Genomic DNA, 22,707 nt, shown 5'->3' on the forward strand with positions numbered 1-22,707 from the left:
GGAACTGGCGGCGCTGGCGTCAACCCCGTCCGGGGCGTGAGAACTGGCGAAGCAGGAACCGGCAGCATCGGCGTCGAACCCCTCCGGGTAGCAGGAACAGGCGGCAATGGCTCAGACCTACAAGGCAAGGGAACAGGTGCAGACCCCTCCTGGGTCTGTGGCACACTCGCCAACCTTTCCGTGGCCTCACACGCAGGCAGGCCACTCCGGGACCTCTGGCGCGGACACAGGACACTCGTGGACCTCTGGCGCGGACGCAGGACACTCGTGGACCTCTGGCGCGGACGCAGGACACTCGTGAACCTCTGGCGCGGACGCAGGACACTCGTGAACCTCTGGCGCGGACGCTGGCGTAGGCAGGGCGTCAGGCGTAGGCAGGGCGTCAGGCGTAGGCAGGGCGTCAGGCGTAGGCAGGGCGGCCAACGGAGCGCTGGAGAACCATCCAGCCCTAAAGGCCGCTACCTCCTCAGGGTTGGACCAATCGCGTTTCCATTGCTTAGCGTTGTATGTACCAAACCGAGCCCGGAGCAGTCCAAAGAATCCCTCCAAGGTTCTCATTTCCTCTGCTCTCTTTGTCATTAATATATGTGCCCATTGTAGAGCTGTTCCTTCAAGGAATTGTAACAGAAATCTAACCTTTACAAAACCTGGTGGCTCTGGGCACAGTAGAGAAGCAAAAAACAAACTGCTTTGCAGAATAAACCCCTCGAGGGGTCCCTCCCCATTATACACATGGGGTGGGCTAATCGACGACGGCAAATCGAACGGTATGCCGTTCTGTAGCCTGTAGTGGAGATCCACAGGAAACATGTTAAACTGTGAATCGTCTTGTACGTATGGTTCAGGAAGTACAGTCTCGTGATACTCGCTCGCTGTGTCCTTACTAGGGGCATCATTCTGTAACGGTGGGGCTGTAGTATCATAGAGGGGCGGACACACATGCGAAGCAGAGCGTACGATCTTAGTGGGGTTTATTACATGTTTGACATGGCCTGAGGACACGCGAGTTGCACGTGAGCGACGAGGCATGATAAACAGAACACACACTTGAATTCAGACAGCAGAAACGACAAAGGTGCTAGACCGGACTAAACACAAGAGTACAACTAACGTTGCATACACTGACATGAACAGGAATACGTGAAGCAAGAAACAACCATACACGAACACGAAAACTAAATACAAACAGAACGAAGAGAACTTACTAACAGCACAAGGGATCGTACATGAACAAGATACACGCACTCTAGACAAACCTGTAACACAAACCACGTTATCGAACTACATGAACAAGCAACACGCACTCCAACAAACCTGTAACATAAACTATGGAGACAAACTACATGAACTAGATACACGCACTCTAGACAAACCTGTAACATAAACCACGTTATCGAACTACATGAACAAGCAACACGCACTCCAACAAACCTGTAACATAAACTATGGAGACAAACTACATGAACTAGATACACGCACTCAAACAAACCCTAAACATCGACCACGTTGCAGAACTACATTAACAAGCAACACGCACTCAAACAAACCCATGACGTAAACCACGTTACACAATACTGAGACCCAACATACCGAAAACCTAAAACACCATAAACCGTAAGTAAACTCGAAGGTAGAAGAAACACAACAACCAAAGAATGACCAGGAGCTGAAATACCGATAATGATGCCCGAAGGTAAGTAGTGACATAGGTTGTATATATACCCACACATACTCATTGAACACTGTGATTGTCTAACACGGTACAGCTGGACAGGGAGGGGGCGTGACAACGTAAAAACAACGAGGTACAAGAAAGGGGCGGAGCCAGACATGACAGGTTGGTTCAGCCATGTAAATGTGTGGTGCTATTGAAGTGCATACACAAGAAAATCTGAGACGCTTGCTTCATACATAACGCCAATACCACGCTAATGATAATGGTTCACCGCTCTAAATAATACTTATGTCAATATGTAGCGCTTCACACATAACGCCGAAACAGGGCTAAACTTTATTTATTTATTTTAGACTACAAACTAGACCTGGTGCACACAGACTGCACACAGACTAGACCTGGTGCACCACAGAGCTCCTGCCACAGAGCTCCTGCCTGTCTTTCTGCTCCTGTCTTGCTCTGAAATTAACATATGTATGGTCCTGCTAATTGGGCAGGAGAAGGAGGGGTGATGTCCTCAGAACCTTGAAATCTCAGGAGCTCCAGTGTTAAATATGCTTCTCAATCAGTGTAATGACAGACAGCTGGGCCACACTAAAACTCCAGGGAGTCAGACCTCTGGTGGCGAGATCGGGGAGTGCAGGACCTGACATATGTCTTACTCAGATTCACACGACATACAAAAAGGTCTTTCAGGGAAACATGCATACATTCTCAGAACAAGAGGTACCATGACAACCTCCCCAGATAGGATTCATATTTGAGAAATAATGCCTCTTTAACTATGATATCCAAATGATTTTTTTGTATTTATGTATCAGATCCAGAAATGTGTTGTCTGTCACAGTACAAACCTGGACCCCTCTCTTCGGGCATGTGTCTGTGTAGTCTGCGCACATGTCTGTCCATATATATGTACTTCCTGTGGGTGTGGTTGTTGGTGTATGTATTCACCCATCTCGTCAACCTAATGTGTTACATGCAGTGCTTGCTGTGTAGTTAGTATACTTTATATTGTGAGTTGGTCCTGTCCTGTGCTCGTCTTTGTGAGTCTGCTTTGTGTTTGCCAACGTACATATGGAGTGCTACGTTCAGTAGTCACTATTTGTTCACTAAACTACGTATTTTTGATGTCAATCATCTGCATCTTGCTGTACCTCAACTGAGAATTCTGCTACAAAAGCTTCTATGAAGATATATAAACTCTTGTTTGTAATGGAGTCATTGTCATTCCCCACTCAGAGGAAGAGTGCACCAGGAAGTCAACAAAAATACAACACTATTACAACCAGTAAAGTGCTGCTAGCCAATCATATAATTAGATGCTTTGATCTTTCTATAAGATGTTCAACATTGTTGTTTTGTTTTAGCAAAAACAATCTGGCATGCTGTTGATGTATAGTGACCAACGTCTTTTTGCACATTTGGATGAGTGTTTTGTAGGGGTGTAACGATACATCGTGGCACGATGCATGGGGATTCAAAAATGTAGCGATGTGCATCGTAGAGACTGACGATTGCGAGTGCGTTCTGTTATTTTTTTTCCATTTAAATGAATTGCATTGTTTTAACACCAGAGGGCGCCAATTGATTATATCCCTGCAAGTACGTCATGCGTCACGCTCCGTTTACAGCTTCTTCCGGTTTGCAATGGAAACAGGGGCAGGTGAATTTGAGATTGAGGATGCTCCGTCGTGTTTTAAATCCGAGGTGTGGCATCATTTTGTTGCATTAGCATAATTTAAAGATAATTCTTCATTCTTTTAATTGCAGAGAAGAAGGTTTTTTGTGTAAAAGAAAGTACACTTATGTTTCAGAAAAAATATAATTTGTTTTCACTTGGCTATTTAAGATGCTGAAGCCAAAGAAAAGTGTTTTGTTTACAATATTAAACCTCTGTTCTTGGTAATTACCTTTAATTGCAAGGGGACTGAGGCCTTTTTAATGGAAATGTGCATTGTTTTACATTGTTTACACTTAATAAAAATAATTTTCTTAATTTGCATTTTTAGAAAATATCGTGAGAAAATCAAATCGTGACCTCAGTATCGTGAATCGAATCGAATCGTGAGCAGAGTGTATCGTTACACCCCTAGTGTTTAGTACTATGGAGATGTGTTAGACACCTAGTGGACAATACTGTGGAGCTCCTGAATACTTCCATGTATATGCTCAACATTGTGTACTTTGTCAGACAAGATCCTGTTGAATCAAAAAAGCAGAGCATGATTGATTTCACATCAACTGCTTTTTGGGGGTTTTTTTACATTATCTTTTTTTACATTATTATTTTTTACATTATCTTTACATTATCTTCTACCCAATCCTGAATGATCATTATGTTACATGTAAACTTCAAGATCACTAGTGCTAAAATGTATTAGTACAAATTGTTTAAAATCTTGTTTAAAAAAATGTGCAAAATCTACATACTACTCAGTTTTAATTGATACTAACAAAGGGAACACTAAAACATTGTTTCACCTAGTCAACGGATTTCTCCAACCTACAGCCCCTCTACCCCCACACTTTTATTCAACAGCCACCTGTAATTACCTAATGACATTTTTTCATGAAAAAATTTGTAAAATCTACCACATCATTAATCCTCTATCTCCTCCACCTCCACTCCCTACACCATTCTCACAGTCACTCTCTCTTTCCTGTTTTCTTCCATTTCCTGTTTTCTTCCATTCCATTCCATACATTTGCAATATCTACAGACCATTTAGCAATTAACTAAAACCTTTGTATAAACTTTAATGGTAAAACTCAGTTTACATGCTACTGTGAAACAGAACCCCCACGTTCCGCCATGTTTTAAAACGCTGGGAAGCTGGTGGGGTGGGCGTGGCTTGGTTCCAGAGGCGGTCTCGGAGCTCTGTGTCAGTCCGGAATCAGTGACCAATGGAGATTGCAGAGGAACGCCTTCATCTAAGCCCCTCCCACACGTGAAATGTGTTCCAAAAGTCAGAAGCAAAAAACGAAGCAGAAGCAAAGAGAGATTCCAGAAGCAAAAGACCTTACTGGGAAAATCCAAAAAAACAAAAACAATGGAACCAAAAACTTGTCAAAATGCAAAAGAAAATAAGTTTCAAATAACCAATTATATATTTAAAAATATACTTTTGATATATTTTTTTCTGTTTTGCATTCATAACATATACTTTCTGCTCTTGGATTTACTTTTGCTTTTGTGGAACTATTGAAACAAAAATCACACCATAGAACAATCTCATCCTTTTGGCAAAAAGTGCACCAGATTACGACCTGATTATGAGACAATGGAAAGGGCGCGCGCAAGGCAAGGCCATGCAATTGGCATTCAGTTCTGGGACTCAGAAGTTTACATTTCTGCCCGCATTTAATTTTTCACCATCAATATTTTTTTACTCAGTAATGTGAGGGCGTTCAAATGTAGTGAAGTAAAACTACTTGGGTCAAAATGTACTCAAGTAAAAGTAAAAATTACATATTTCAAAAACTACTCAGAAAATTACAAATTACTCATAAAAAGTACTTAATTACAGTAACGTGAGTAAATGTAATTAGTTACTTTCCACCCCTGACTAATGTGTAGTTTCCTTTTCATTGTGCCAGGGCGTACACACACACACACACACACACACACACACACACACCCACACACATTCACTCACTCACTCTTTTTCAGTACCTGTTTGCTCCTACAGATAAACAAAATTCTTATTGTATATTTTGTAATGTTACCTCTCTGTTTCTAAGTGTCTGACATTTACACATTTTCAGATTTACTGTCTTCATAGTAGCCTCACTGACAATGTCTGCAGTATCTTTAGCTGTGCAGGGACAATTTACATGATTTATTTTCAGAGATGATCGGACTGTATAGTGATGAATAGCAGTGAAGCTATAAATTAATAAGGTTTTGTGAAATGTATTTTATAGTTCATGTATGTTAAACAACATTTAATTATATGTTTGCTGACGTTTATATGCTAAAGTTATGTGGTTTCTTTTCAGGAAAAGGTTTTCACACATGGAAGATTGCTGTCATCTGCATTTCAGTTTGTGGTGTTATGATTATTGCATTTGCAGCTTACATCTGGAAAGGTACATTTATAATGAATATTTTTCAGGAATAACTGTCATAATATTTCATATATTGTCCATATTTGGTTCACTGTGGGTGTGTAGAATGATGGTGAAGAATTCAAAGAATTGCAGGAGTGTCACGTAGGGCTACGCCCCCCTCTCTTGGCTGTCACTCCGGTGTCCCTGTTCCTAGTGTCTGTGTTGTTCCCTGCCCATTAGTCCCGCCCTGCTTGTCTGTTGCCCTGGTTTCCGTCTGTCTGCCATGCCCATGTTGTCAGTGTGATCAGCTGTGTCTTGTTAGTTCTGTGTACTTATAGTCCCTGTGTTTCCCTAGCCCCTTGTAGGTTATTCGTTCATTTGTGGATTAATATTCGATCGTGGTTTGGTGTTTGTGGATGTGTGCTCTGTCATCGCTGCCTTGTGGTAATCATATTTGTTGTCTGCTCCCTGTTCAGTGTTACCCTGCCCTGTTTTGTGACTGTCTGTGATCATGCCCCTGTACCTGTCTAACCTGGATGGCTCACCCATTTTGATCCCTGCCTGTGACTACGACCTCGATTATAGAATGCCCTGTAATAAATCTCGCTCTTCTCAGCATTTGTGTCTGTCTCAATGCTCCGCAGCGCATGCTGCGTTACAACGAGACTCAGAATGTCCAAATCTCTGCAACTGCCATTTAAAAAGCTAAATTGTCTCATTCTAAAACCTGAGAAAACATTTTTTAATTATTTTACATTAATAATTATTTGTGGTGGGACTTTACCGCGTTAATTTCGATTAATTAATTACAGGAAAATTAACGCACTAAAAAAATTAACGCATTTAACGCATAAGACACTTTTGCACCGTGGAATGTTTCTCAGTGCACGAGTTCCAGACATACAGATTATATGGACGATGATGGAGATGACTGAAGAGGCTACGCTGGTGGATGGGAAATTTAAATATAAGAAACTTCCAGATGGAAGTACAAACACAAATAGTGTTATTTGCACTTTATGTAGGAAGGAGTTCGCTTATCACAGGAGCACTTCCACCCTTCGTTACCACCTCAACACAAAACATGTTGGGGCTAACGCACAGGTCAGTAATGATAACTTAGCTGCTAAATGTATTTCTAGTACGATAGTACGTCCGTATTTCCTGGGACATGTCCATATTTCACATCCTGTCCAGGGCATCCCGGGGTTTTTTTAAGTGAGGAAATGTCGTGGTTTTTAAATTACCTTCATTGGACCATTAAGACTGGATTAAACTTTCGCGAGTGACCATAGCGCGCGACTCCGCACGTGTTTATACATGACGCGTCATATTTGTGTTGTTCGCTCTCTGTGGTCGAAGATAAAGACGTCGAAGCGCTGCACATTGCGTCAACTGATGCAAGTTACAAACTACCGTCCAGAAAGACAATGTCGAAGAAAATCCAGCAGCTGTATGATGAGGAAAGGGAAGTAAAACAGGTTATTGTGAAGAGCACCACAAATGTGGCTCTGACTGGGGATCACTGGACCTCTGTTAGCAACAAGAATGATCTTGGTGTGACAGCTCATATTATAGATGATGAATCTATAGATGATGAAGATCCAGTCATTTGCTTTGAGCATGCAGAAGACCACTTCTAGGCACTATGGAGATGTCTGTGGCAGAGGCCTGGGAAATTAAAGAAAAATATACCATCTAAAATGGTATTTAAAAACATCTTCTGATTTACTTAAATTCTTCCAATATCCTGAGCAAAACTCCCAAAATTAAACAACATTTTTGGTCAGAATTTCCAGTGTTCTGAACTGTTTTCTGCATTCATCTATTGGTCTGTGTAGTAGACTGGTGGAAAAATAAACAAGATGTTGAAGTTTATGATTATGTTCATTGATTCATTCATCATTCAAACGTAAATTAATATTTCTCATGTTAAATACTGAAATGCGATTAAAATGCGATTAATTTCGATTAATTAATTACAAAGCTTCCGATTAATTCGATTAATTTTTTTAATCGCGTCCCACCCCTAATAATTATATATATTGTTTACCTTAACTCCCCTTTGAAGAGTGTAGCATTCCATAGTTTCCATCATTGACTGAAGGCTTTATAATTCTATTAATTCTATAGTTCTAACTATTAGCAGTATATCAGGAATGTTAGGTGACTGACATCGGACCAGTAGAACGCTCGTGTGTATTCTTTCTGACATCACATCCATGCTATTATTTCCATATTAGTTAGTGTCTAATGTATTTTTGTAAATTAGAAAAATTAATGTAGCCCAGTCCCCAGGTCACAAATGTCAGTCAGTATTTTCTCAGGGCTAGAAAATCAGCTCTAGATTGTTAATATATGAAATGTTCAGAGATGTGAAATGAGAGCCTCAGTGATCACTCACGCAGTCACACAATATCTAACACACTAAATATCAGGTCATTACCTTTCAGGTCATTATATCATTATATCATTACCTGTCAGCAAGTACAAACCTTACTGGTACCTCAGTGGCATTTCTCATGAATGTTTTACTGTTTTAATGGAGTTGGATGGTCAAAGATGTGATCGGGTGTGATCACCTGAAATAATGCTCATAGTTTTAATGCACAATGAATTTTGTTTAATATATCAATATTTGTCTTACATCTTAATCTTGTAAAAATACTTTAGACCCAGATATTATGTGCATAACAATAACTGGATCACACCTAAATGTTATGTTCTAGATTGCTGTAATTTATTACAGTGACAATCAAGTATAAAGTCCTCACATGCTATACCTAACGAATATTCATGAATGATTATTGCCAACAGCTGATTAATATTCATGAATGACTAATATCAGATTTTAATCATCTAATCTGCTAATCAAATCACTAATCCCGCTCTTCATTTAAGGCAGTTTTAAAAGACATTTGTTCCAGTCTCTGTTTTACAGTATCTTAAATCCTTCCTTTCTTTCTATATATTTCCAGTGAAATCATCAAAGAAGCAGCTTTCTCCTGTACAGTGTTCAGCTGTATCCTACCTGCGTCTCCACTCACAGTATGTGAGGAATGAGTGGAACCTGAATAAATACAACACATCAGAGGAGGGTTATAGGAGACTCATCCCAGCTGTCACCAACTGTAGAAAAGCTCGGTGAGTGATCCATAACAGTTACACAAGGAGATTTACTGAAGTTAATAATTAATATTGATGTATTAAAGGATGGGGGACCACAAATGACATATACAGTATATGATGAATGAATAAAATGATAATATAATGGCATAGCGTGGCAAGATGGCGCCGGTGTGTGTGGCGGGCCGTCTGCTACCTACAATTTGGTTTGTGTTTTTGCTGTTATTAAGCGTTGGATTTTCACAAAGTAATTCTGTACTGGTGTACGACCGTAAATCTCTCATGGACATTAAAAATATAGTCACCCATCTAGGTGCGTGTGATTACAACGGACAGAAAACCCGATCTACTTTACTCTTGGGTATCCCATCTTGCCTGTGCCGGGCGTCGGCTCCGGCGTCTCGTCGGAAGTGCCAGCGCCGCCGTGATAGACGTAGCGGTTGGCTTGTAAAGCTGAAGATCTGCCTGTCGGGCTCTTTGTCCAGTCGTCGGACGAATAGGGGATTGTGTATTCCACCTGCTGTGATCGGACGTTTTGTGGAGCCCATCGGCACTTTTCTGGTGCCTGTCGCCGGATTTGACAGGGACTATTTCCCTCACCGCACCTGCTCTCCTCGGCTCCGCCAGTGCGGGGTAATTCACAAAAATTTGAAGCCCCCGGGCCCCAAGACTTGCAGAACCACAGGCCCAAATCCCGACCAGGATTGCCCTGGTAAACGCCAGATCAATGGTAAACAAAACTTTAATCCTAAGGGACTTTTTCGGCGCTCAAAATCTGGATTTTCTCTGTGTGACTGAGACTTGGATTGGTGTGGGTGAGTACAGCGCTTTGGCTGAACTTTTACCGACTGGATGTATTTATTTTAATTCGCCGCGGATGTCTGGACGAGGTGGAGGAACGGCGACTGTGTACAATAAGGATTTTAAATGTAGACAGTGCGCTATGTAGGTATATGCCAAACTACGATCGTGTCCTTATTGTCGGGGATTTTAACATACATGTGTGCTGTCCTGATAAGCCACTGGTAACGGAATTTTTAAACATCATTGATTCTTTTAATCTAATACAGTGGGTGTCCGGTCCCACACATGAACATGGACATACTTTAGATCTGGTTCTCTCCTATGGTCTGTCTGTGTTAAACTTATAGGTGTGTAACAGTGGCTTTTCTGATCTGTTTTATTTGACGTGGTTTTATCCGGAGCTAAATCTGTTAAATCTTGTGCTCCTGCTTGGCTCTGTCGGAGCTTTAACCCCTTCACTGCTGCTCAGTTCTCTACTGCATTCAATCTACTTAGAGACAGTCCGGACTCAGTACCTATTGATACGGAGGAGCTTAGCTCTAGATTTCACTCCTCCTGCCAAACCATTCTGGACTCTGTGGCTCCTTTAAAATCCAGACAGCCGAGAGTTAAACCTGAGCCCTGGTTCAGGGTGGACAGAGCTCTTGCAGCAAAGTGGGTGTGCCGCAGAGCCGAGCGCAAATGGAAGAAAGACAAACTGCAGGTTTCATTTCAAAACCTGGCGTTCTTATCAAAACATCATTAAAGAAGCTAAAAGGGAATATCTGGCCAAAATTATAATCACAAATCAGCATAACCCACATGTACTGTTTAAGACCATTGACTCTGTTCTAAGGGCCCTTCAGGCACTCTGCTTGGAGGATTCTCCTGAAACGTGTAACCACTTTTTGCAATTTTTCATAGATAAGGTTGTCCCTGCCAGAGCTCTTATAACAGCTCCTGCCTTTGACCCATCTGACACTGCCCCAAGCCTGGCTGTTCTTAAATTTTTTGAGCCGGTGACTCTGTCGAACCTGGAAGATGTGGTGGGCCAGATAAAGCCTTCAGGATCACCATATGACACTGTGCCTCCTCATTTTTAAAAGAGGTTTTTCCCAGTATAGGGCCCCTATACTGGGAATAATGGTTTTAACCATTATTAACAGCAGTTTGTCATCTGGTGTTGTTCCCAAAAGTTTTAAACATGCAGCAGTGCATCCCCTGCTTAAAAAACCTGGCCTTGATCCCACAGTTCTAGCTAATTATAGGCCCATTTCCAAGTTGACTTTTATTTCAAAAATATTGGAAAAAGTGGTCAATACCCAGCTGAAATCCTATTTGGATGAACAAAAGATCCTGGAGGTTTTTTAGTCTGGTTTTAAAACACGTCATAGCACAGAATCAACACTTATTAGGGTTTTAATGATATCCTCCTGTCCAATGACGCTGGTGACCATGTGATGCTTTTGTTGTTAGATCTCACTGCAGCATTTGACACAGTGGATCACAACATTTTAATTTCCAGGTTGCAGAATTTAGTGGGCATTTGCGGGGTGGCTTTGGAATGGTTTAGGTCATATTTGTCAGGTAGAACCCTGTGTGTGAAGCTGGCGAATTGTAAATCCTCCTCTGTTCCCCTGCCATATGGGGTTCCACAGGGCTCTATTTTAGGACCTCTACTGTTCTCCCTCTATCTGCTCCCACTGGGTTCCATTTTAAGAAAACATGGCATTGCCTTCCATTGCTACGCTGATGACACCCAGATTTATGTCCCATTGAAAAAGAAAGATGCATTTTCTATTAAACCTCTTCTCTTATGTCTCAAGGACATTAAAGCCTGGATGTCTGTAAGCTCTTTACATTTTAATGAAGAAAAAACTGAAGTAATGGTGTTTGGTCCCAGCGGTTTCTGTGAAGCCCACACCCTTGTAGAATTGGGCCCCCTGAAGCAGTATGAGAGGAAAGTCATTTCTAACTTGGGTTTTAAAATGGACAGTGATTTTAAACTGGATAGCCAGATTGGCGCAGTAGTGAGGTCCTGCTTTTATCACCTAAGGCAAGTGGCGAAGGTGAAGTCCATTTTAGCACATGAGCACTTTGAAACAGTAATCCATGCCTTCATTACATCTCAGCTGGATTACTGTAATGCACTTTATTTTGGAGTCAGCCAGTCTTCCCTTAAACGTTTCCAGTCGGTGCAGAACGCAGCTGCCTGGCTACTAATGGGGTCACGCAAGAGGGAGCACATAACTCCCATTCTGGCCTCCCACCACTGGCTGCCTGTGCACTTTAGAATTCATTTTAAGATTCTCTTATTTGTTTTTAAATCCTTAAATGGACTCCCCCCGCCTTACCTCTCTGAGCTCCTCCATCTGCATGTGCCCACACGGTGCCTCCGGTCAGCTGATCAGCTACTCCTGGAGGTACCGAGGTCCAGGCTTAAGCTCAGAGGGGATCGAGCCTTTTCAACGCGCCCTGTGAAATTATGGAACGAATTGCCAGTTTTTATTAGACAGGCCTCTTCATTGTCCACTTTTAAAACTAGCCTCAAAACCCACTTTTATTCCTTGGCCTTTCATTTAACATAATTTTTACTCCTGCATATTATTTGTGTATGGTTTTATTTAATTTATTTTTTAATGTTTATTGCTTATTATTTAACTGGTATGGTTTTATTGGTCTACTGTTCTGTTCTGTGATTTATATGTCTGTTGTATATCTACAGTGTTCAGCACTTTGTTGCAGCCTCTGTTGTTTTAAAAGTGCTTTATAAATAGAATTGAATTGAATTGAATAATAATCATTATCATTAGGTGGTATTCCACCTAATTTTGAGATGACTTTTCAGAAATGAGAGACACTTCACTACAGAGACTGTATTTGAAGTTGATGTAGTACAAAAATAGAATATCTTTTTTTCATCACAAACAGAATAAGGCTAAATATAATCACATAGCCCCCAGGTGATGTGGCTACTGATGTCTAACACACATCACCTGAGGAAGACATTGACTAAACTAAACAAAACAATTGACATATAACCACATGTCCACCACCGAGTGCTGGACGGTGATGTCGGGGACGAACAGCGCTGTGACACCAGCTGAACAACATCTCTAAAAATGGTTGCACACACATTTGTCAGAATGGCAAAATGCAGCTGTTGCCTTCAAAATAAAAGCATGCAGTTGTATTGCACGCACAAGGTACAAGTTACGAACACACTAGACAGAGGAGGATCCAAATGTGTAACAGCGCCTCCTTTATTGATGGAGGTAATATCACACAAGGTGAACAATACAACACACAGCTAGAGACACGATACACAGCAGTGATGCACGGATTGTAGGGCCGGTCCAGGGTCACACCGAGAGAGCAGAGTCTGGGAGGTACAGGAGGGCTAGGCAGGGTACGTGGTCTAGGAGCAAACACAGAACACAGAGAGACAATCACGGAGATAGAACGCTCAGTACACGGTATAGTCTAGGGATGCACCGAAAAGAAAATTCTTAGCCGAAACCGAAAACCGAAAATGAGGAAACCAAGGCCGAAAACCGAAACACCGAAACACCGAAATACATTATGCCAATTATTAGTCAAGGCATTGCTATTCAAAGAATAAATCAACTACAAAATTTGATTTGAAAATATTTATTTAGCACTGCATTACAGTAATACATATTATAAAATAAATTTAGTGGTGGGCCATTAACGGCGATAACGCTGACAACGGCCGACCACTAATGAAATTTAACTTGCTTGCAGACTGTTTTTATCTGAGAGGATAAATATATGTATTTTAAGTTAAATTTTATTATAACTGACTGGCCTGAAAGATAAACATAAATTCTCTCATAAAAACGTGACGTGAGTTGCAACAACATTAAACCGCTCAGGTAAACACACTTCTGAGAAATGTCGTCTGCTCGGCAAAACATAACGGGGCTCAATGTGCTCCATTAGCCTACGAACCCAGCATCCTCTACGACAGAGAACGGCTGATCGTCTAAGGCAACGAGTTACATAATTTTTGGTGAAATGTCCTTTGCCTTGGCGCCATCAGTGGAAAACTTTTTTGCTAGCCTTTATCCAAATAAACACGTGCAGGTGGCGATTTTTGCTTGCGTTATCACAGCACATTGTTTCGGCCGTGTTGTTTCGGTGATGAAAGTATTTCGGCTGAAAACCGAAAATGCACATTTAAGCCATTTTGGCCGAAAATTTTCGGTGCATCCCTAGTATAGTCTGCAATACTTTGCAACCTGGATGTGAGAGGCAGGCGTATAAATAGCAGGAATCAGGGTGTGGCAATGAGCGACAGGTGTAGCCAATCTCCCTATGGGAGAGACTGAGTGCTGTTCTTAACAGTACAGTAATTCATGTCTGATTCATGATGTCATGCAGACAGTCAAAAACACAGAATTCCTATGTCTGCTTTGACTTTTGTTTTTACTCCTCCTTTGCAGATTAACTCACTGTAACCTCACTGAGGAGTTTTGCAAATCACTTGCATCACCTTTACAAACAGATAAATCATCCCTAAAAGAGCTGGACTTCAGTTATAGCACCCTGCAGGAATCAGGAGTGGAGCAGCTCTCTGCTGGACTGAAGAGTTCACACTGTAAACTGGAGACACTCAGGTGAGTTTATTGTGAGTTCATTCTTGAATAAGCAGAGCTGATTAACAATTCAATAATTCATTCCGTGCAAAAATTTTATTCATGAATTCATTCGAATGGGAATTTAAGATGTTAACTCATTGTAAGACAGTTTCACAAAGGTCTGTGTTTCTCCTTAAAAATTTAAAATAAAACTCCTCTACCGTTGAAATATAAATCAGATACCAAAGTATTTTTTTGTCATGAGTCATGTTTTGTCAAAGGGTCATGTTTGTTGCAAAGAGTCAAGTTGGAAATTAAAAATCATAAATAGCAGACATGTGAACAAGTCACTAAGTTGCAAGTAACAAGTAAGTTTCGAGTCTTCACAATGAAGTCTCGAGTCAAGTCCCAAGTCAATACAATCAAGTCTCGAGTCAAGTCCAAGTCTTAAACTTCAAGTCCCAGTCAAGTCACCAAATGTAATTTCAATATTTAACACAATTGATGCAGGTGATTAGTAATATATTAAGTTAGTCAGACTAACGTTAGGCGTTTGAGTGTTTCGGTTCGCTTGAGTGAGATGTTGTCGCAATTGTCGTCGTCACCTACCGCCCCCTCCCCCCTCCCAGTGACTTTCGTCCGTCCGTAACCCATGGGTTAAAGCAAGAAATTTTCATTTGACTGAAAATCTTTCCTAGCAAAAGACAATGCCAGCAATTACTGATAATGTGTAGTTGGGTCAAGGCCTCTTTTGCCTAATTCTACACAATAAACACATTTATAAAATATATTTGCAACAAATGCAACACCTGAGCAATAAATGTACATAAATGTTTATATAATGGAGTTATCTGGGGGTCCTCTTCCAGAAAATTATTTAAAGATCAAGTCAAATTTAGTGAATCCTGGTGAGTTTTAAAAGGTATTAAGCTGTCTTGTTTTCATCAGTCACTATCGCAAAAACATAAGCCGTAAGATTACCTGCTATGTAGGTATGTTACAAAAATTAAATATCCAAAAATGGCAAATTAAATCACACCACTGGATAGAGCTTTTAAATACAAACAGAACAACACCATCATGTTAAATTGGTTTAGAAATTAAAAAGTTGACCCTGCAAACATGACTTTGTTCATTGCGCTGAGACGCGAAGTTACAAAATTGGAGAGGTGCACGACCTCGCGAATCGACAACGCGCGTCATGTTTGCAGGGTTCATACACCTTTACAGGGTGGAATTAAATGTGCCATATTTTGTCAATTGTGATTTTTACACCCCAATCGAAATTTGTCCTCCGCTTTTAACCCATCTGTGCAGTCAGAACACACAAACACACACACTAGTGATTACTAGGGGGCTGTGGATCACACGTGCCCAGAGTGGTGGGCAGCCCTAGCCTGGCGCCTGGGGAGCAGTTGGGGTTAGGTGCTTTGCTCAAGGGCACCTCAGTCATGGCCTGTCTGGGAATCGAACCCACAACCCTCCGGTCACAAGACCAGTTCCCTAACCGCCAGGCCATGACTAAAGCACTTGTACGTCACTTTCAAGGTCCATTTCAATATTTCCCAGCACATTAAACTTAATTAAGTTAAATATTTATACATATACTCGAAATGATTCGAAATAATTCGCTTTTAATCACATTATTTAATGGTTGTTTAAGATTGGGCGTTTTGAAAGTAATGTCTTCACGTTCTCTCATGTTTCGTCCTGGAGTTACAAGAGGCTCGTATTTGTAATACAGGAGAACTGTTCAGTCAGACAGATATTTGTTGTGAAACGAAGTAGTTACAATTTCAAGCGTTTTCAAGTACTTTAGCCTAAATTCCAACACTCTTGTGCGGAGTCGTGCACTACGGTCTCTCGCAAAAGTATAATCACCCAGGCAGGAGGGAGGTAACTTTTCTACGTAATGTCGTAATTCTTATTTTATTCACAACAGCATAATCTTTATAATTGAACAGGATAATATTTGGGAGCATGTTGCTTGTCCTCTCCGCACAAATTCAACGCTGCTGCCCCCCTCCCCCTCTCCCCCGATCGGCTGCAGAACTTCACTACTAGGTTACGGATAAACTAAGCTGAGCAGTTCACATTTTACAGCACCATTTAATACAAAATGATCCAGTTATGTGATTCTGTATTACTTATTTATTATGTTAAAATAAGGATTTCAAGTCTTAAAGCTCAAGTCCGATTCCAAGTCCAAGTCAGTAAAGGTAAAGTCCAAGTCAAGTCACAAGTCTTCAGTGATGTTGTCAAGTCAAGTTACAAGTCATCAGTTTAGTGACTCGAGTCGGACTCGAGTCCAAGTCATGTGACTCGAGGCCACATGTCTGATAAATAGTATAAATAATGAATCAAATGCTGTAATTGTCTGTTCATAAAAGTTAAAACTTTTCACTGGTATTGTGTTTAAATGTATTTTTACAAAACATTTTACATAGATTTTGCAGCACTATATATAGATCACTACTGAATAAAACACAGAGGGTTAAAGGAACAAACGTATCAATACAAGGTGTGAGGCAGGATGACAAGGTTGAGTTGTTGGGTTTCACATGCAGATCTTAATACACATACACACACACACACACACACACACACACAAAGCAGAGACTGAGCATGACAAAGGCAAGCGACAGGCACACAAAGAACTACACACACAAACACACACACACAGAACCACACCCACAAACACACACAAACAGACCAGAGGGAGGAGTCAGGTACAGACTGTGACAGTATCAATACACGCAGGGATTTTTTTCACTGGTCTAATTATATCCAAAACTAAATTGACTAGAAGTGCAGTCACTGAAGAAACCCATAATAATAAATCTAATAAAAGAGAAAGACACAATACAAATGTCAAAGATCTGAAATATTTTTCTTCTGTGTGACTGGATATCAGACTAAACTGTACTGTATTTATTCCTTTTTGCAGATTATCTGACTGTAATCTTACTGTGTTGTCTTGCAAATACCTCACCTCAGCTCTACAAACAGAAAACTCTTCCCTGAAAGAGCTGGACTTTAGTTACAGCAAGATGCAGGATTCAGGAGTGGAGCAGCTCTCTGCTGGACTGAAGAGTTCACACTGTAACCTGGAGATACTCAGGTGAGATTATGTGAATTCATTCTAGAAAATGAAAATTAGAAAATTAGAAATGCTAATACAAACCAGTCCAATTACCTATAGTGTATCACAATTACACTGTACAATTACAATTGTACTATTACCTACAGTGACCAGTCCAATTACCTGTTTAGAGTAATAAACAAAAGAGTAAATGAAAAAATAAATTCCTTATACAAAAGTAAACTCGGATAGAAAGATTTATATATATATATTAGGGGTGGGCATAGATTAATTTTTTAAATCTAGATTAATCTCACTGAAATCTTGAAATTAATCTAGATTAATCTATATTAAAATGGCTCATATGCGTGCTACCCAAGTAATGACTAAAAGTCAGTTTTTGAGATAGGGTTTCTTAATACAGAGGGTGCATTAGACCAGGGGCTCATCTCCTGTTTCCAAAATGCATCAATGACTGCTTGAGAAAGCTGTTCTACTTTGATATTTGAAGAAAAACATGCTCAATAAAATGTAGGCTACTCGTGTTCAATGGTTTATTCAGTTAAACATGAATTTGTAAGCCTACATACTGTACATTAAAAGGGGTTGATAACATGTTTATTCAGCTAAACATGATACTTGAAATGTAAGCCAACATTTAGTACATTTAACTTCACGGACGTAATTTGGGGGGGACTTTTTCATAAGCCGGTTTTGGTCCTCTGTAGTTTTAACGGTTAAAAAGAAATATTTAAATAGCGACAAATCTAGTACTAGGACCATGCAGAAAACGACCGCTCCGAGCTCCGATCCAGTAACACTTTACGTTCCTAAAAATGAATTTTCCATGAAGCAAACCTGGCGACTTCGTGGCTGCATCCATGTAAACACGTATGATTTGTAATTCACAGGTTTGAAAACTAGTTCTCGCCCCTACTGTGCAATCTGGTTAGGAATACAGCCGAGCTAAACTATCAAGTTGAAAGTCATCATAGTTTGCTTACCCATTTTGACCCAGTTCCCAACCCAACTTTAAGAATAGATTAACGGCGATAATTTTTATATCGCCCGATAAGATTATCAAATTAACGACCCCCGTTAATGGCCCACCACTAATATATATTTATATATATTTATAAAGAACACCAATTCGCCTGTCAGTCGTGGGAATCAAACCAACGCCCATTTTGTCCAAAGCTCTCTTCACTAACCATTACCCCCTAGAGACAGTTCTATAACATCATGATTACCCTGCTTAATGAAGACAGCTCAGAAAGAAAACAACTACTCGACTGGTAAGGAAGTAATAAACGAATGTAATGATTTTATGATAAATATAATATCATAAAGCACAGTGTGGACTGACGGACAGACACACATACGCAGCTACATTGACTACATAGACTACGCTTTTTTGGTGGGTAGAAAACAAGCTGGAGCGAGTAAAAAAAAAAGATCAGTCAAACCTCTGATGTGCAACACGTCGTTTACTGTCTCTTACTGTCTCTTACTGAATCTTAAAAACACCACAAAAGACAAAAAAGCAGTAAATACACTCACCGAAGAGGAGCCGATCCTGTGTGCCGTCATAACTCTCCCTCTGTCTGCCTGTGGCTTCAAACACCGCATTCACGTGACCAGTGGAGCATGATTGGTTGTATGTTGGTTCGATTGGAGACTTGAATCGATTGCTCATCCTTTGTGTCCTGGATATTTACTCTGAATATCTTTGAACTCGTATTTTTGCACGCAAAATTTTGCACGCATATTTTGTGAGCCAAATTTGGCCAATCGAATTTGAGCAAATTGAAAAAAATCTTTTGAATTTTTTAACGCTTGAATTTTTTTTCATTATAGAGCTTGAAAAGCCCTATATTGTTATTCCTTTTCTCCAAATTTCTGCAATTAATGCGGCCCGAACCGCTTAACATACAGACTCAGTTCGAACTACGTTTCGAAGGTCTCGGCTCTGTGTGGTGTGCTATCCATTTTTGGAGTCGATTAGAGTTATAGATTTTAATAAAATTAAGTTTAAAAATGAAAAATGGCCCTATTAAAATGAATGGTGGAATGTTCAGAATTTCAAATCATCACTGCCAGTTAGAGTGAGCTGGCATAAAAAATGATCAAAACGTTCTTGGATAAACTGCTGTAAAATCCTTACACCTTGACCTAGAAGCTCCATTTAAATTTTAAATGGGAGAGAAACTTGTCCTTTCTGTCACGCCGAGATATCTAATCATTTGATGAATTAGTTTTAGAGTTATGAGCATTTGTTTGGCACTAGACACAGAAAACTGCCCCATTGGCCCCCATATAAATATATCAGAATCAGAATCAGCTTTGTTGAGATTTTTGTGTGTTTTTAACTTGTCATAAATCAGTAATTTTTGTGTCAAACCACACCAAAATATATCAAAATCATCAGCAAGGGGTCCTCTCTCACACAATCTCTTCGGTGAAGCGATAGGTTAAATGGGTCCTGAACTACGACCGTTTGTTCGGAGGGTGCAAATCACATAAAATAAGGCTTCTCCACTCAGAGTGGCAGAGACAGAAGCCGGGTTTCCATCCAAACCTTTCGAAAAAATAATGCGCAATTTCCAAGTTTCGGCAGAAAAAAATGCAAATTAAGCCTTGTTTCCATTCATTACAGTTATGCGAATAAACTTTAGATCACGTGAAAGAACGTGAAAGGTTTTGAAGCATTTTTTTCTTTTTCTTTTCTATACATGGAGAAGTTAAATTCAATTTTTGCTCTGTCCAGAACTGTTTTTGTATGCATTTGTCATCTTTACATCGCGATCATGTACAGAATCACATGACTTGAGGCATGATACGTCATCGTTTATGCGAAAAACCCTTTTCCATCCAGTTTTTCCGAATTTTGGCGATGCGATAGTCTAACTTTTCCACCTCCTCCTAGCGTAAAAATCTTTTTGCGATCTTTGAGGCTTTTTTCGAATTTTGGTCTTTTTCCATCCAGCTTTTTTCATGCGCATTTTCAAAATGCGCAAAAACTTGGTGGATGGAAAACCCTCTAGAGTGTCAGTTATTTTTGAATGTCTCTCCCCCTCCCCCACACACGCACGCGCACACACATGCATCTCTCATGCTCTGGCTCCAATTTTCAATTTTCAATCCGTGCGGCCATCTTGGTGGCTTCAAAAACTCACAATGGGAGTCAACGGTGACGTACCGTCCATTATATATACAGTCAATGACACAGACACACACACATACATACATGCAGATGGAGCAGAGGGGCAGATGGGCCAGATGGAGCAGAGGGGCAGATGGAGCAGAGGGGCAGATGGAGTAGAGGGGCAGATGGAGCAGAGGGGCAGATGGAGCAGAGGGGCAGATGGGGCAGAGGGGCAGATGGAGCAGAGGGGCAGATGGGGCAGATGGAGCAGAGGGGCAGATGAGGGTGAGGGGCAAATGGGGCAGATGGAGCAGATGGGGCAAAGGGGCAGATGAGGGTGAGGGGCAAATGGGGCAGATGGGGCAAAGGGGCAGATGAGGGTGAGGGGCAAAGGGGCAGATGGAGCAAAGGGGCAGATGGGGCAGAGGGGCAGATGGGGCAGATGGAGCAGAGGGGCAAATGGAGGAGAGGGGCAGATGGAGCAGATGGAGCAGAGGGGCAGATGGAGCAGAGGGGCAGACGAGGGAGAGGGGCAGACGAGGGAGAGGGGCAGACGAGGGAGATGGAGCAGGGGGGCAGATGGAGCAGGGGGGCAGATGGAGCAGGGGGGCAGATGGAGCAGCGGGGCAGATGGAGTAGCGGGGCAGATGGAGCAGCGGGGCAGATGGAGCAGAGGGGCAAATGGGGCAGATGGAGCAGCGGGGCAGATGGAGCAGCGGGGCAGATGGAGCAGCGGGGCAGATGGGGCAGATGGAGCAGAGGGGCAGATGAGGGAGAGGGGCAGATGGCTCAGAGGGGCAAATGGGGCAGAGGGGCTGATGGTGCAAATGAGGGAGAGGGGCAAATGGGGCAGATGGGGCAGATGGGGCAGAGGGGCTGATGGGGCAGATGGGGCAGATGGGGCAGATAGAGCAGATGGAGCAGAGGGGCAGATGGAGCAGAGGGGGCACACCTTTTCATGCCCTATAGTATTTCCTTCAGGAAATGCAAGTCTAGTTAACTATGATGTCACACCCGAGGGAGGAGGCACGACGAGATATGACGGTGTAACACAGAACGTTCATTTGAACAGAACAGATGTGTAAGCTCCAAACGGAGAGTGAGCAAAACACAGATACACTCACACTGGCATGAAACTTTAGACAAAGACGAGCACAAGACACTGCGCGAACGCACATTATTATTATTATTATTTTTTTTTTGGCCCACCTCCACCCCCCCATCTTTGGAGGACAACTTTGTTTTTATGTACAGGTTTAAATGGCAATTATAACAATTCTGTATAATATATAGTATAGTGATAACAATATATAGTGATAACAATATGCAAAGTGATAATTATTGGGGTTAGGTGGACCAAGAAATAATAAAAAGAAAAAATAATAATAAAAAGGGAAAAGACAAAGAGGTAGGAGAAGAAAGAAGAAGAAAAAGAAAAGAAGAAAAAAAAAAAAAAAAATAATAATAATAATAAAATAAAACATGCAACCAGCTCAAATGACCACTGCAAAGAAGTACAGAAAGTAAACCAAATACATATAGTACAGATGAGTGCGCGAACGCACATTAAATAGGTGATTTACACAGACCCTCGTGATCTCGAGACACGGCACAGGTGCGACTACGAACACGCTCACAGACAACCCACACCCACGGAAGTACATAGATGGACATAACGACACGCAGACAATGTAGCGGCACGCCCACAGGGAAGGGTCCGGAGCTGTCACCGTAACACATGAATAATAAAAGTGAAAGCGTGTTCTTGAAAATTCAAGCATTAAATTCAAATGCAACAAAATTCAGATGCATAATTTCAGTGCAAAAAAATTCAGAGCTTCAAATTCAAGGGCAAACAAATTCAGTGCTTCAAATTCAAATTTAAAACCTGATGACACAGATTTTCTTCCATAGAGTCGCACGCTACGGTCACTCGCGAAAGTATAATTCAGACTTTACAAGAAGTGCTGCAAATTGCGTCAGCTGATGCAAATTACGAACTGCAGTCCAAAAAGACAATGTCGAAGAAAATCCAGCAGCTGTATAATGAGGAAAGGGAAGTAAAACAGGTTATTGTGAATAGCGCCATAAATGTGGCTCTGACTGGGGATCACTGGACCTCTATTAGTAACAAGACTTATCTTGGTGTGACAGCTCATATTATAGATGATGAATGAAAGATCCAGTCATTTGCTTTGAGCATGCAGAAGACCACTTCTAGGCACTATGGAGATGCCTGTGG

General features: G+C 41.2%; 1 protein-coding gene across 8 annotated transcripts in view; it reads left to right on the forward strand.

Moving 5' to 3' along the window:
* Positions 1–22,707, forward strand: part of LOC143484634 (uncharacterized) — a 143,543-nt gene that overhangs the window by 16,175 nt on the left and 104,661 nt on the right. For 7 of the 8 annotated variants that reach the window (XR_013122667.1, XR_013122668.1, XR_013122669.1 and 4 more), the window contains exons 5-8: positions 5,678–5,767; positions 8,707–8,872; positions 14,104–14,277; positions 17,186–17,359. Coding sequence is in view for 4 of the 8 variants with exons in the window: in XM_076983457.1 (XP_076839572.1) it covers positions 5,678–5,767; positions 8,707–8,872; positions 14,104–14,277; positions 17,186–17,359 (604 nt within the window). In the remaining 4 variants the exon portion in view is untranslated. The remainder of the gene's footprint in view (positions 1–5,677; positions 5,768–8,706; positions 8,873–14,103; positions 14,278–17,185; positions 17,360–22,707) is intronic. The other variant, XR_013122670.1, reaches the window with a different exon arrangement.

This window comes from Brachyhypopomus gauderio, chromosome 20 (genome assembly GCF_052324685.1).
Source record: "Brachyhypopomus gauderio isolate BG-103 chromosome 20, BGAUD_0.2, whole genome shotgun sequence".
Classification (NCBI taxonomy): Eukaryota; Metazoa; Chordata; class Actinopteri; order Gymnotiformes; family Hypopomidae; genus Brachyhypopomus; species Brachyhypopomus gauderio.